Source organism: Chrysochloris asiatica, unplaced genomic scaffold (genome assembly GCF_000296735.1).
Source record: "Chrysochloris asiatica unplaced genomic scaffold, ChrAsi1.0 scaffold00122, whole genome shotgun sequence".
Lineage (NCBI taxonomy): Eukaryota > Metazoa > Chordata > Mammalia > Afrosoricida > Chrysochloridae > Chrysochloris > Chrysochloris asiatica.
In genome coordinates this window covers 5,610,329-5,625,870 of record NW_006408640.1, presented here as the reverse complement: position 1 = coordinate 5,625,870, position 15,542 = coordinate 5,610,329, and the positions used below count along the sequence as shown (strand labels likewise).

General features: G+C 42.9%; 1 protein-coding gene across 1 annotated transcript in view; it reads left to right on the top strand.

The window, feature by feature from the left end:
- SOGA2 (SOGA family member 2) overlaps positions 1-15,542 on the top strand; it is a 183,060-nt gene that overhangs the window by 165,867 nt on the left and 1,651 nt on the right. The window contains exons 12-13 of the mRNA XM_006868701.1: positions 3,498-3,529; positions 7,512-9,075. Of these exons, the coding sequence (XP_006868763.1) occupies positions 3,498-3,529; positions 7,512-9,075 (1,596 nt within the window). The remainder of the gene's footprint in view (positions 1-3,497; positions 3,530-7,511; positions 9,076-15,542) is intronic.

Sequence of the window (15,542 nt, the reverse complement as noted above, 5' to 3'; positions counted from 1 at the left end):
TTGTAATTCATGGCATTCTTTTCTAAAATACCAAGTACTGTACTTTATGTATTTCAGGCAAAACATTGAAGAGTAACATGCTGCCCTCTGAATTCAGACTTTCTCCAAAACATTTTTTAAATAGTAGATTTAACACACCAAAAATCAAGTGGAACAGTGATCTTTCCAAAAGATCAGCCTTCTAATGCATGAGGTAGAATGAATTCCTAATAGATCAAGAGTAAAAGTTTTCTCCTCATAAACATTCCTAAATGCAAAAGTCTTGTAGTGATACTATCAGACAGGAAAATTGTTTTTCTTAAATTATAAGTTTATTTTTCATTTTAGGTGACCTGGGTATCAGATCTGCATTATGATAATTTCATAGCAAAAGCATAATGAGTGTACATACTCTCTTGTCAATTTTTTTTTTTAAGTCTGCCCAGTCTAATTCTGGATTATTCTTATGCAGAGAAGAAGGTTTAGAGGAAACAGAGCTGGATAAATCTGGGCTGGGTGCCTGGAGAGCTCTTAGCTTAGCCACCTCACCTACCTCCTCTTTACTGGCTCCGAGAGCTTCCCTCACACAGTTACTTCCACTTTCACCCTGCAAGCCCTGCATTCATGATCCCTCTGTGCCTGGCCAGCCACCAGCATGTCCTGTGAGGGAGCTTTAGGTCTGGCTGTGGGCCTCAGGGTACACAGAAGCTGGGAACTTAGAACTAGCAGCCGCTGGCCACCAAGGATACTGTCCCCATGCAGAGTTGGATGCTCAGGCTTTCGAGGCAGGAGGGAATAGGGCATTGGTGCAGCTCAGTCCAGCTTCCTGGAGGCCGTCTGTGAAATTATTCTCGAGAGAGGAGACACTCTGCAGCCATTACTGGCATACCTGCCACCTCATTAAAGCACAAAATTGTCAGATTTTTAAAATATTGACCTAAATGTGAAATGTGTGATAATAAGAGATAAATGAGGAATAGGTATCTTATTCTGTGCAAAGGGAAATAAACCGAACACTTAGAAACCTTACATGAGTTCTGTAATCAAATGTGAGCTAAGCTATACACTAAAATTTCCTCAGCTTTTTGTTAGATTTCACTGGTTAACCCTTTTTTCAAACCAGGTTTTTACAATTCTCTCTAGGAATCATAACCTGAGAATACATTTATTTTACAGTTGCTACATCTGTAATTTGGTCTCTGCAACACTAAACAGAATTAGAAGAAATCACGTTAGTAGTTGGTTGTTTAAATATGTGGAAATGACATTACAATCATGTATCATAAAGTACCTTATTCTCAGCAGTATTATTAGGTTGAACCTATGAGCTCACCAATATTCCACTATTTTTCAATCTACAGGCAATTTCATACAGTTCAGTGTAATAGTTGAGGAAAAGTAGGACCTGGTCGGGAAACTTCATGCTATTCTGATTGGCTGAGATAACTGGCATGGTCACTAAAGGAAAGTGAGCCCCTTGCTACTTAACTATGCCCAAGAATAACTTCCTGTCACTATCAAACGCTTTCTAGGATCCTTGCTGCTACTTTAAGAACGTGTCAGCACAAGAATATTTTCTCAATAGACAACCTCGTGTTGATGTTGTTCTCTGCCAGCCCAGCTGTCACTCTTTTTGAGTGATGGAAAAATATATTAAAACAGTTACCACTGTAGTTATCTTTACATTTATAATTCAGTGACATTGAGTACATTCATCGTGTTGTACAACTATCACCAGTAATCTTTTCCCAATTATTCCACCACCATCACCATAAACCCAGTGAAATAACTCTACCTTCTTCATCTCTCCTGCCCCAGTAACTAGTAATAAATTTGGTCTCTTTATGTTGTGGTGGTGGTTAAGTGCCTTTGATTTGGTTCCGAGGAGCTACTGGTAAGCTTGAACCGCCGACTTTACAGTTCAAACCAACCTGTCACCCCAGTGCATTATCCCACAGCACCATACCAGGACTCCAAAATCTATAAAGAAGCAGAAAGCCTCATCTTTCTCCTGAGGAGCAACTATAGACTTGAACTGCTGACCTTGAGGTTAACAGCCCAACATGTAACCCACAATGGTACCAGGGCTCCTCTTGGTCTCTATACATTTGCCTTTTTCCTTAGTGAGATCATACAGCATTTGCCCTTTTGTAACTGATTTGTTTCATTCGTTGTAATGCTCTCAAGGTTCATCCATGTTGTAGCATGTATCAAGACTTCATTTCTAATTATGTTATGTGCCGTGGAGTCGGTTCTGACTCATAGTGACCCTGTACAGGGTTTCTGAGGCTGTAAATCTTTACAGGAGCAGTAAGCCTCATCTTTCTCCCGCGGAGCAGCTGGTAGTTTCAAACTGCTGACCTTGTGGCTCGCAGTCCGATTCATAACCACTACACTACCAGAGCTCCTTATTAATTATAGCTGTGTAATAATCATTGTGCATACACACCATATTGTATATATCCATTCATTTGTTGATGGACATTTAGGTGGTGTCTACATTTGGCTATCATGAATAGTGCTTCAATGAACATTGGTATACGGGTTTCTGTTTGCATTCCTGCTTCTGTTTTTTGGGGGGATAGATACTCAGAATTGGGATTGCTAAGTCATATGGTAATTATATGTTCAACTTTTTGAGGGAGCCACTTACCTGTTTAACATAGTGGCTAGATGATATTATGTTCCCATCATCAGTAAATGTGGGTTCCAGTTTCTCCACATGTTCACCAACATGTTCTTTGCCAATTTTTATTGTATTTCCTAATCTTTTACTATAGCCAGTCTAGTGGGAATCAGAGAGTATCTCATTGTAGTTTTGATTTGCATTTCCTTAATGGATAATAGGAGTCCTGGTGTGGCACTGTAGGATAAGCAATAAGCTCACTACAAGGTCAGTGGTTCAGACCTACCAGCTGATTCATGTGAAGTATAGGTCCTGCTTAGTTCTTTTGCACATGGACTAGCTGCCACTCTTTGTCTTAAAGGAAAGTCATTGCAGCTTCATCTCCATGTCTATATGGAAGTGTTTGCTCAAGTCTAAGCGTGTCACACCAACTTCTGTAGCAAGACTTGGGTCAAGGATCACCCACCTTCCTTCATCCTTCCCTTCTCCCATCCCTCCTGACAAACACACTCACACATACTTACACTCTGATAGTTACAAAAGTTGGATTTGGACTTCATATAGTTCCTAGGTCTTTTGAAGAAGCATATAGAAGGGCCAACTTCTTTCATGACTAAAGTTTATAACCAGTTCTTCTCAGTCATTTGAGCACCTCCCTTGACTACTGAAGCTACAACCCTGTCATCAGGCTATGGATTCATGGTTTTATTAGTGTACTTCAAAGGGCTTAGCGGTAGTAGCACTCTTGGCCAAAACTTATCCTCAGTGTACATTTTAGTTGGTATTTTCATAGGACAGCAAACAAAGCAAAACAAATCATTTAAACACATTCAAGGCTCCATGATAACCAAAATCAACTGATTCAGATAAACTTACTATTTCTTCTTTATAGGAAGAAGAAAACCACAAAGGAAATCTTCAAAGGTAAGTCAGGTTGATGAAAATAATCGTAGACTACTGAAGTTAAAATCTCTTTGTTTTAAAATCTCTTGTTGATGCAGTCGATTGTAATACTGTTCAAAATGACTTACAGTCGGACTTGTAAGTAATTGCTTTATTATTATTAATTTCACAGATGTGGTACTGACTATTGACAATGAAAATACCAGGTGTGCCATGTTTGTCAGATGTCTTAGTTCGACGATGAGGCCCTTACAGTTTTACTTGGGTGTATATACTAAGGAATACTTTGTGGTATATTTCCTTTTTTTAATAGAAGGGACTTATTAAACTATTTCCTGGCAGTAATCTTTGAAGAAAATATGTCTTTGATGTTAGTTATATACCCACTTGTCCCCTCCCAGTTTAATTTTCTCTAGTTCTATTTTTTCTTTACTCTATATATGTGCCATTTCCACTATAAGAAATTTCTTCTTTGGACAATTTGCCATTTTCAGGTCTCCTTGTCCTTGGTTATCTTATGAACTACCACTGTCTCAGATCTCATTGTGCGCTCAGCACCTACATTGTCAGCTCACACTTCCATCCTTCAAGCTTTGGTTGTCTCTGCTCATTTGCAGACAGTACAGGGCTATCTTCATGTTCCCAGGTTCTAGAACCAAGCCTTTTACACACCCCTGGTTTTCCTTCTTCTCATAGCTGTGTCCATGTCAGTGTCTCAAATGAGGGCATATTTTTAAAGATAATTGCGTACAAACAGTTCTTGTCGAGTCAGTTCTGACTCAGCAACCTCAGTGTGTCCCACAGGGTTTTCCCTGGCTGCTTCTTCAGAAGTCGATCCCCAAGCCTTTCTGCCGGAGTTCCTTTGGGTGGACTCCGACTTCTCATTTAGCAGCCTAGGGTGTTAACCACTTGCAGCACTCAGGGAATCCAAGGGTTAATTGTTTTTGTTAAGTGCCATTAAGTTGGTTCTGACTCATAGAGACCCTGAATAGGGTTTCCAAGGTGTCCCTGGTGGGCTTGAACCACTGACCTTGAGGTTAGCAGTCTAATGCTTATCCTACAGCAGCACTGCTTTTACCACCCAAGAAATTACCACTTCTGTGTTCCCTCTTCATTAGGTACTTTTTAAAAAAACTTTTTATTGTGAATTGAGTGAAGATTTATAGAGCAGATCATCAGTTTTACATTCATCAAATCATATCCATTGTTTCATCTTCATGATTTCAATCCCCTCCATGTTACGCCACATCCCCCTGTGTTCTTATTTCAATCCCACCCTCCTTCCCAGTCCTTCTGAACTTTGTCCTTAGGTAAATGCTGCCCTTTTGATCTTGAAATGTTGACCATTCCATGGTGAGCATTCCTAACTAATGTTGTTAACACCACTCCCTTGTTGCCTGTCTACCACATGGCTGAAAATTAGGCCACAAGACTGTGTTCCATTCCAGACCTTAAGGGTAGCTGAGTGCCATAGTCTTGGGTTCCTCCAGTATCTTTCTGACCAGTAAGCCAGTCTTTTATATTGAAATCTTGAATTTTGTTCCACATTGTCACCCACTCTAGCTGGGATCTTCTAATGGGACACCTTTCAGAACACTTGGTAGTGATAGCTCGGCACCATCTCGTTCTTCTAGCCTTAGACTTGTGAAGACTGATGTCTCATGTATCCAAGTCCATTGAACTAATTGATTCCAAGTGTCTTCAATTCTTATCACTCATTTCCTCCGCACATGGAGAAACTAATAGCTGCACCTTAGATGGCAGCTCATGAGCATTACGATCCAGTCACTTCCCATCAAAGTAGGATGTAGAACATTGTCTTTGGGAACTGTACTATGCCTGTTCCCTTAGGTATCCCTTGAGATTATGGTCCTGAGCCCCTAGATCCAACAACTCATTACCTCAAGGTGTTTGGTAATGTCAAAGAAGTTTTCTGTAGCTCCTTTTTGTTTTAAACAGGATCAGAATGTTCAAAGTAGAAAAGTGACGGTGTCCTCCTATAACCCCTTTCCCTGCTCACTCCTGATAGTTTGGGGTGTGTCCTCCATTCTTCCTTCTCTGCACATGTGAGTGCCTGTGCATTTTTCAAATATCCCTTGCATCCATGTAGTTGTTTTGCTTTGCTGTCGCCGCTGCTAAAGTAGATGCCACTCCCTTCTCTGTTCACTTCATCTCTGGTCCACTGTGGTGATCTGAGCTCTCCTGTCACTGAGATGCCACTCATGTCCCTCAGAGAGTAGATATGACAAGGGCAAAGGTGGCATTCAGTGAGCCAAATCCAAAAAATGTGGACAAGCCCTGGGTTTCAGGGTCTATAGAGCACTTACAGCCTCTGAGTGAACAGCGTTCTGGAAACCCATTATTTGAGCAACTCCATGCCTTGACCAGTGACAAGAAGAGGAGAAATGTTTGCTGAAAACTCAAAAGTTAGTGACAAATATACCCATCCCTTCTGTTTCCTTCCATGGCTACTTTTCTGTTATTCCGTGGGTCTTTGTACAGCTTATAGATCATCTCTAACGAACAAAAATACTACTGATTTTGCGTCTAGTGAGAAATAACTGGAATGCTTTACAATGTCACTTTCAGCCTGCTGTTTTACCCCATGGTAGTAACCATAGGCCACTTGACTGACCGCACCCCTCAGCTGCCCAGATGCAGTGGCTGATTTTGTGAGACAGTCCACAGAGTACGTGAGTGTGCTCCAGCAGGACCCCAGTTCTGGCCCCACATTGTTCATGGGGCTCAAGCACTCAGCCTGGGGCCTCCTAGCAAGGCTGCATTGGTATAGGACCCTGGGTATAAAAGCTTCTGTGGGGATCAACGGACTGTGAATATAGCCTATAAAAATCTAGTCCACCTATCCCAGCAGATGATTCAGGCCAGAGAAGTTCTAGTGCTTGGCACAGCCAGCCCCCAAGCTTCCTTCTGAGACACCTCCTTTTGTCCTGGATAGATTGACAAGAGGTCTAAGCACCCCAGCAACCTCCTTATCTCAACAGCTTTGAGTGTTCGGTGTCTCACAGTGTCTCCTGGGTGCAGAGGAAGCTGTCAGGAAATTCATGTCAAATTGAAATACATGGAATGAAAGTGCTGGTATGTCTTATCCAAAGACAGCAGACAGCAACTTATCAAAACTGGCTGTCTTTTTAGCCCACCTACCTTCACCTTTCCACAGTGTTCATGTATCTGAGGGAGCTTTTCTCTCATCTAATTAAAAAGAGGAGAAAAAGCAAAAAGAACATTTGGCTGTAAAGAAGATAGCAGAGAAGGAAGGGGAGAGCTACACCCCTTTGGTGAGATTAGGAAAGGGCCAAGTGGATTTATTTAGAGAATAAGATTGGAAGTTATTTGTCAATTGGATTGCTTCTTCATTTGTCTCCTTCCCCATCTTCCATTTGGGTCTTCGCAGTCTGTTGATCCCAACTGTTCATTGGCTTATCCTTAAGCCAACAAAGGATAAGGCTGGAATGGGGAAAGTCATAGAGTTGGACCTTGAGTATTTGAAACAGTGCCTGGAACTAGCAGGTTCATAGTCATAGCAGCAATGACCCTCTCATTAGTTGGTGGGGACCCCAGATCACAGCCAAATCCCAGTGTTTTCCTCTTCCTGGAGTCTCAGTAGACTAAGCACGAAGCTGTTCCACGGGTGGGGAAAGGTTTGGCCTCTTACTACTGCCAGTCCCTCTCCTCCATAATTCCTCAGTTGAGAGCCGATGATGGTCAAATCTGACCAGTGCAAGGCTTCAGGAACAATTCCAGGACCACTGAAAGTTCGTGCAACATCTGTAGGTCAGCTCATGAGTGGAAGAGCATCAGGCAGCTAGAGTGTATTCTCAGATGCCAGCAAATGGTGTAGGTAGGCTGACTCCCTAGGATAATGTTATACAAGGGTGTGCTGCGTGTGTTGGGGGCCACAATTGTGTGGTCTTCATTGGTGGGTGAGACTGGGGGAAGGGTTTGAAACCCTGCCGGCTGCTCATTCTGTCTCCCCTTTCCACAGGGCTGTGTCTGTGACCTCCATGTCTGAGTTCCAGCGTCTGATGGACATCTCTCCCTTCCTACCTGATCAGGGGCTGCCTTCCATGGGCAGCAAAGAGGACATCACCCCTCCCTTATCTCCTGATGACCTCAAGTACATCGAGGAGTTCAACAACAAGGCCTGGGACTACAGCCCTCCCAGGGAACACACTGGAGTGGGACTGAGGAGACCCCCAGACCCTTGGGCAGACAGGACTGAAGTGGGGCAGGCTGGGGCCGACGTTGCAGTGGATCCGTTACCAGACTCTTCATGGTACCTCACCACTAGTGTCACCATGACCACGGACACTATGACCCACCCTGAGCACTGCCCGAAGCAGCCGCTGCGCAGCCATGTGGTAGCAGAGAGGTCAGGCATGCGCGTGCTTCACAGCCCACCTGCCGTGCGCAGGTTCGAGAGTGTGGTCACAGCCCTGGGCAATGAGGAGCAGAGTCCAGGGGACCCTGAGTTCCCATTCCCCACAGGCAGAGCCAGAGGAGGCATAGGGGAAGCCAAGGGGAAGCCAGCAGAGCATGTATTTGGCAGGTGGCCTTATGACTTGCCCAGACTTCCCCGGGACTACAGGGATGGCAGGCTCTGCTCTCTCGAGGGCCCCATCTGCACCTCCCTGGGATTTGCCTCCCCCCTGCACAGCCTGGAGATGTCCAAGAACATGAGTGATGACATGAAGGAGGTGGCCTTCTCCGTCAGGAGTACCATCTGCCCAGCAGAGCCTCAGGTCAAGGACACTGCCTGCCAGACCAATGGGTCCCGGACAACTGGGACACAGACCACCCAGACCCTGAGTGTCGGCCTGCAGACTGAAGCCCTGCGTGGGGGTGTCACCAGCAGCCCTCACAGGTGTCTCACACCCAAGGCCGGGGGTGGCACCACACCTGTGTCCTCACCTTCCCGCACTCTGAGGAGCAGGCAGGTGGCACCTGCCATCGAGAAGGTGCAGGCCAAGTTTGAACGCACATGCTGCTCCCCCAAATATGGCTCCCCCAAGCTGCAGAGAAAGCCCCTCCCCAAAACTGACCAGCCAAATAACAGGACCTCGGCAGGGACACCCCAAAAGGGCTGTAGCGAGTCAGCCTGGGCCCGCTCCACCACCACAAGGGAGAGCCCTGTACACACGACCATCAATGATGGCCTCTCCAGTCTCTTCAACATCATTGACCACAGCCCCCTGGCACAGGACCCCTTCCAAAAGGGGGTGCGGGCTGGAAACCAGTCCCGCTCAGTGGAGCCCCGACCAGATGTGGGCCAGGAAACTGGCACCAGCTCCCGGGGGCAGTCACCCAGCCCTCTTGGTGTTGGAACAGAGACATTCAGGGAAGAAGGGGGAGAGAGTACGCCAGTGAGGCAGGACCTATCCGCTCCCCCTGGCCACACACTCACAGAGAATGCCGCTCGAATCCTCAATAAGAAGTTGCTGGAGCATGCCTTAAAGGAGGAGAGGAGACAGGCCGCCCACAGCCCCCCAAGTCTGAACAGTGATGGCCACACAGGGGAGATGGGCAAAGCTGAACCAGGGTCCATCGAGGTAATGAGTACTGAATGTTCCCACCCTAACCCTGTCGACTTCACTTAAATGTGGCCATGTTTGAAGCTGGGTTGTACATGCTTATTTGATTTCGGGAATCATAGTCCGTAGCAGGTTGTGAGCTATGGGGTGTTGGGTTTGTGGAAGAATGGAACAAGCAGAAAAATAACCCTGAGCTATTTTTCAAAGAAAATGTCATTTCATTGTCCTCAGAAAATCATAGAGGATGTGGTTTGATTCAGGTCTGTCCTCTGGTCTACAGGACTGATGCTCTTTTTATGAGGCTTTTGATTTGTGATCCTAACTTGCCCTCTTTTTGTATGAATGTGTGTCCTAGAAATATGTGTGTTGGAGTGTGTGTGGTGAAAAAAAGTAGGTTAGAATTGTGTCAGGTTTCCTGGATGCTACAAACCTTGACAGATGACAGAATGTGAGGTAAGCTGAAAGTTTGGGCAGCCTAGGAATGAGCACATCTCTCATCAGGAACCACAGGAAGAGCAGTGGATTCCAGTGCTGGGTCAAGTACAGAATGACAAACTGACATGTCACAGATCAGACTACCACTTTGTATCCACAGATCCCCCTAGCAATATCCACAGATGAAGCAAACAATGATAACGAAAAATCTGCCTTAATGCAATATAATTACTACGATTCACAAAGCAGTCAACCTAGGCTTCTGTTCTGATACATATCGACATATTCAAAAAGTTTGTGGAAAACAGAATCAAGAGGTAATGGAATTTCTCCACCAACTTTTTGAAGCCCTCTTGTGTATTTATTTCTACCAGACTACATTTTTTAAAAATTCCCATTTCAGTGCTGGTGGTGACAGCTCTGAGGACGCTACCCTCACATTCGTGAAACAGTGAAAAGACACATTCTCTCTGTTGGTCTGTTTAGTGATTGATCCCAAATGTGCACTTGACCGTGAACCCTGGCTCATCAATAGCCTAGATAAGCAAACTCCCCACCAGGGAACAAGTGAGCCCTTGGGAAAGCAGACCCCAGAGCCTGTCGATGCTTGACAATTCCAACTGATGGTGAGGACCAGGAGGAGAAATACGCTTCCTCTGCTACCCCTGCTCCTTTCTAGCCGTGATCCCTGTAGTCATGGGTTTTGTGGGCAAGGAGTGGAGGAAGGTATTTGTCCTGTGTCATCCAGTCCACTCTATAGCCCACATTTTCCCACAGGGGTACAAATGGTGGTTAGGTTTCCATCATTGAGCACAAAGTAGAGTTTGCATCTAGAATAGATTAGGTGACGTGCAGTTGCCAGCGACCTGATGTTAATTTCATATGATTCATAGTAATCCATAAGGTCTGTGTTGAACGTGGTCAAATAATGTCACCAAAACAGAGGATATTATTTCTCTGAAAACATATGTCAGTTCTAAACAACCTGCCTATAAATGAGTGCGTGCTTGTCGTAAAATCATGTTGGTGGTGTGTGACCTTATATGATGGGCAGCAGCTCAACCTCTTCAGCTCTTCCTCCAGTAGAGAATCCGATTTCTTGGAAATGGTACAGACTCCCTGCTTCCTTTCTGTTACACAGTCAGACCATCAATTCCTGGTATGTGTTCTCCAATATGAGTTCTGGAGGTGAGGGATTCTACTCCAGTCCATTAGTGATTTTATTATTTTAAGCACAACAGCCTAACTTTAGGTCACATGTTTTATCTTCCTTAGCACTTAGTGTACTCTCTGCTAGTTAGCCCTTGCCGACAGAGCTGACTTGCCTGTTCAGCCAACAGATATCAGGTCTTGACACATATACTGGAAATCAAAGATAGCAGCAGCTAGGGTAGAACTAGCCCCTGCTCAGTCCAGCTGTACATGCTGTGTGTCATTAAGAGGTGCTCCTTTGCCCTTCTTCAAAAAGTCCTATCATTAGTCAATCTAAGCAAGTTAAAAAAACACATTTTCTTCATTTCCTTTGCTGGTTCTCAGGTTGGTCACCCCAAACACCTAATGTTAATTGTCTGGATAACTTGATATGTATTTTACCCAGCTCCTCGCTCCCCAGATCCACTTGTCCAGCTGTCTTTCCAGGTCAAACCCTGGCTATTTGCACCCCTTGCCCACACACGTTAATGACCCTCCTACCCACTCTACTCTTCTCCATGTCTGCTATTGCTCTCCTTACTCTTAGCTTCTTTTCTTCTTGCTTGGAGTTTTGCAGTAACCTCCTGATTGTTCTTTTTTCTATCTCTGACTTTTCCATTCCGGTCTGACTCACACAGTTGCCCAAGTCATCTCATTAAAAGCTTGCTCTAATTATTTTTGTTCCATACTCAAAAACCTTCAGTGGCTCCCCTCATTTCTTAGCAAACTATTCTAGGTTTCTATAATGGGACCCCAGTCTACCTCCCTTGCCTTACTGCCCTCCATCTTTTCTGCTTCATGAGTTCAAGAAGAGTTTGAAGAGACAGTTTGTCCTTTCCTAACTCTGTGCCCTTTCCTATGTAGTTCACTCTTCAAATGACCACTTTACATATTGAAATTTCTACAGGAAATTTCTGAATGCTGATTACCCTTAACATTCACATCTCTGTACTTATTTGCTTTCTGTAAGCTTTATCAAATTTCCTTGCAAAGTTTAAAGAATTATTATTTCTCCTGCTGGACTGGACGCATCTTTTGAGCACAGACTGCATTTATATTTCCACGGTGCCTAAATGGATATATGGATATTCACTGCATTCCCATGAACCTAGACACTTGACTTGGTTCATCTCTCATCACTTCCTTCTGGGGCTCTTTGCTAGAGCAGTAGCCCTTTACCTCAGTCAAGCATATGTAGACAGTCTTCAAAATGTGATCTCTTGCCTGCAATTCAAAAAAGAATTCAATGAATAAACCACTTCAGGCTTGTCTTGCCATTACTGCCATTCAACTTTTTGCATTTCCCCTTTCCAGATGATGTTGGGTCAGTTCATATTTTGTATACTGGACCAATTCATGTTTCTCTTATCTAATCAGCTTGCTCATTCTTGCATGATTAAGAAGAGCCTGTAGTGTCCAAATGCATTTTTAATGATGCGCTTTGAGTTTTTGATCACACCTGACTATTTCAGTGTTTCTCCAGGTCTCTGAGATACTGGCACTGACACTCTTAGTTCTTATCAATACCACCTGCAGTGAGCATCAAGAGCCTCTCTCAAACTTTCCACCATCCCTTGCTGAATGGATTCAGTATCTCCCTACACCCAAACAGACCTTTAGAAGAAAATAATCACCCTTTCTTTCCAGAGCCCCAGTCCATTTTAAATCATATCAAGTTTACAGTTAAATTTGTGGAAGTGCCTTACTTACTAAATTTAAATAATAAGATAATCTACACTTTGCTTGAAGAGAAATTTGTATTTAAAAAAATGTCTTCACAATATCAACAGTTACATCTCTTTGCATATCTCTGAGTGGCTTTCTGTAGGCCAACTTGTAGCCCAGCATTTGACTGTCTCTGTGTACATATGGGTGCATACATTCATGAACATTCCTACCCTGAGAAACTCCTGTAGGGAGCTCAGCATTTCTGGGGTCTTCATACACACAGTCCATCATCTTTTTTATTGATGTCCTCCCCAACTGGCTACTTGATTGTTTTGTTTTTATAGTTGTTTTTTTAAAACTTTGATAGTGAATTGAGTAAAGGTAAACAGACGAGATCATCAGCTTAACTTGCGACCAGTCATACGTTTTGTGTTATCTACATAATTACACTTCCTTCCCTGTACCAACAATTGTCCTACTTCTACCCTCTGGCTTCCCTATTAAGTCTTATTTTTCACAAATCAACAAAGAAATATATCTGGTGTGCACATACAAAAAAATATATATATAATATGTTAATTTAATTGTCCAACCTCCAGACCACAGGCACACAGCCTTTCTCAGTCCGTGGGCCTAGAGTCCTCAGCTACTCTCTCTGTGCCATTGCTTCTGCTACTGTCTCTACTGTCACCACTTTTCTGGGTAAGATCTCACACTCTACTCATGCTCTTCCTTTTTGATGGTCCTGGGATCTTTTGTTCCTGAAATGAAAGATTAACTACTCCCCCCTTCTAGTTACATAGCTTCGACAGTTACAGTTGTGACACAGTTGAACTCACAGTTGAACCCTATCACCATCATCCTTCATTCCCTTTCACCAGATCCATCTGGAAAAGAGGAAAACTATTCAGTGGAAATTCTACCTTACCCACCTCATTCTGAAACTGAGCATACTCATGAAAGCTTACATGCCAACCATTTCGTGCCTTTATGGTTGTTAAGTGCCTTCGAGTCGGTTCCGACTCAGTGACCCTGTATTGGGTTTCTGAGGTGCCCCGCACTTTTGATAGCATATGTCTAAATTTCCTGTCCCTGTCAACCCAGTGTATTGAGGAAACTTTATTCTTGATATGAAGAATCCTTACATTTCTGTTGGAATTTTTAGCAACTGCATCCATAGGCAAAGGTCCAGTGCATCAAATTGTAGCAACTTACACTTGCTCACAGTGTCAAACTCCTTGATTTTCATCTGGTTGAGTTCTAGTCAGCTAACCATCCAAGTTATCTAATGGATTCTGTCTGCAAGTTTGGGAGTTCACACATGCCTCCCCACACTTTAGACCAGCTGGCTGCTTCACTCTCAGCTCTAGCCCCCAGTGGCTATATCAGTGCCATGGGCTCGGGAATTCACACATCTCCCTAAATTTCAGACTAGCCAGTCTGTCGTCTTCTTTCCCTCATCTCAAGGTCAACAGGTGTCAGTGGAATCCAAACAAGTACTTTAAGATTTGCAACTTTGGAATCTTTGAGTCCACTCTTTACCTAACCCTACTAACTTTTCTGTGCACAAAAACAAGAATCTTTCTGAAGCATCATTAAGCTACATTGCTCTGCTGATGGTTCCCATTTAACCTTATATATGTCTGTTATAAACTCCTGCTCCTCAAAGATCTAGGATCTTCCCCAATTAGTCACATTTCTATACATTTTTATCTCTAATTGTACACACACACACACATACATACATATTAAGTGCCATCGAGTTGGTTCCTACTCATAGTGACCCTGTGTAGGGTTTCCGAGTGACCCTGTGTAGGGTTTCCGAGGAGCAACTGGTGAGTTTAAACTACCAGTCTTGCACTTCAGACCCACTTCATGGCCCAGTGCCACACCACTATGTATATATAGAGAAATCTGGTGTGAAGCTATAGGATAAGCACTGGACTGCTAACAACAAGGTTGCCCATTCAAGCCTATTAGCCATTCCTTGGAAACTTCATCCAGGGTTGCTATGAGTTGGAACTGACTCCATGGCACATAACAACAACAACATCATATTTATTTATTTATTTTATTGCACTTACTTCAAAGTATTTTAAGGTACTTTGAAAAACTTTTCAGTTAAGTCACATGGTTATGATGCAGATCCAGAGACTGTTCCAGAAATAATCAAAATAAGAAGTACTGAGTCATCAAGTGAATCACTTTCACTTCCTAGGTAAATAGATTTCAAGTAAAAAGCAATGAGGTTATACAAAGTACCATACAAGAATCCTAACTCTATTTGAAGAAATTTAGGGTAAAGATAATTGTAAGTAATCAAAAAGACAGCAAATGAGATTTTCTTATAATTGTCATATGCACTCATTAAACATTCTAGTAGTTACTTATTCAGTGTCTAGAGTGAATAATGATTTGTTTTAGACAAATAATAAAAAATGACTATCTCTACAGTCTCTATTTTAGAGTGTTGCTCTTAATGATTAAAAATTGAAGCACGTATATATCTAAAGGAGTTTGCATTGTATAAACATAGATTCAAGAAATTCAAAAGTTTTATTTTGTAGTTATTATGACCAGGAACTTCTGATTATTTCATGATTGTGATAATTTCTTTTCTTCTTATAGGCAAAGATATTTTTACATATGCTAATTATGAGATATTTTAAAGTTTATGACATCACATTACTACATTTAAAAAGTATGAATATGTGAACATACACCCAAAAGGCACATCATGTGCAGATTAGTGTATCCTGTTTTATTATTGTTACATTAAATTTTACAGCTATTTCCCTGTATTTTTTAAATTATACATTTATTATAGTTCTCTTAGAAATTTCTGTGAGATTCCAGAGGACATATATGTGGCTCCCACAAATGACTTATGCACTTGAATATGGGCCTTGAAGACTAGTCTTTGAAATAATCTAGAATTCTTCTTTGGAGAATTTTTCTTGCAAAACTCTAGCAAACAGAATACCCCAGGATCCTGGGATAATTTCCATGACCTTTTTTGGAGATCTCAAGAATGCCAAAATTCTAACTCCTCCCATCCTTATTTAGTCTAGCGCTTACCTCCAGGCCAGAAGTATGGCTCCCAGCTTTCATGGTCACGCCTCCACAGTGCCTTCTCTTCACTGTCCAAGTCTCCTAAACCATTCCCAGCCTTCCAGAAAACTACTTATACT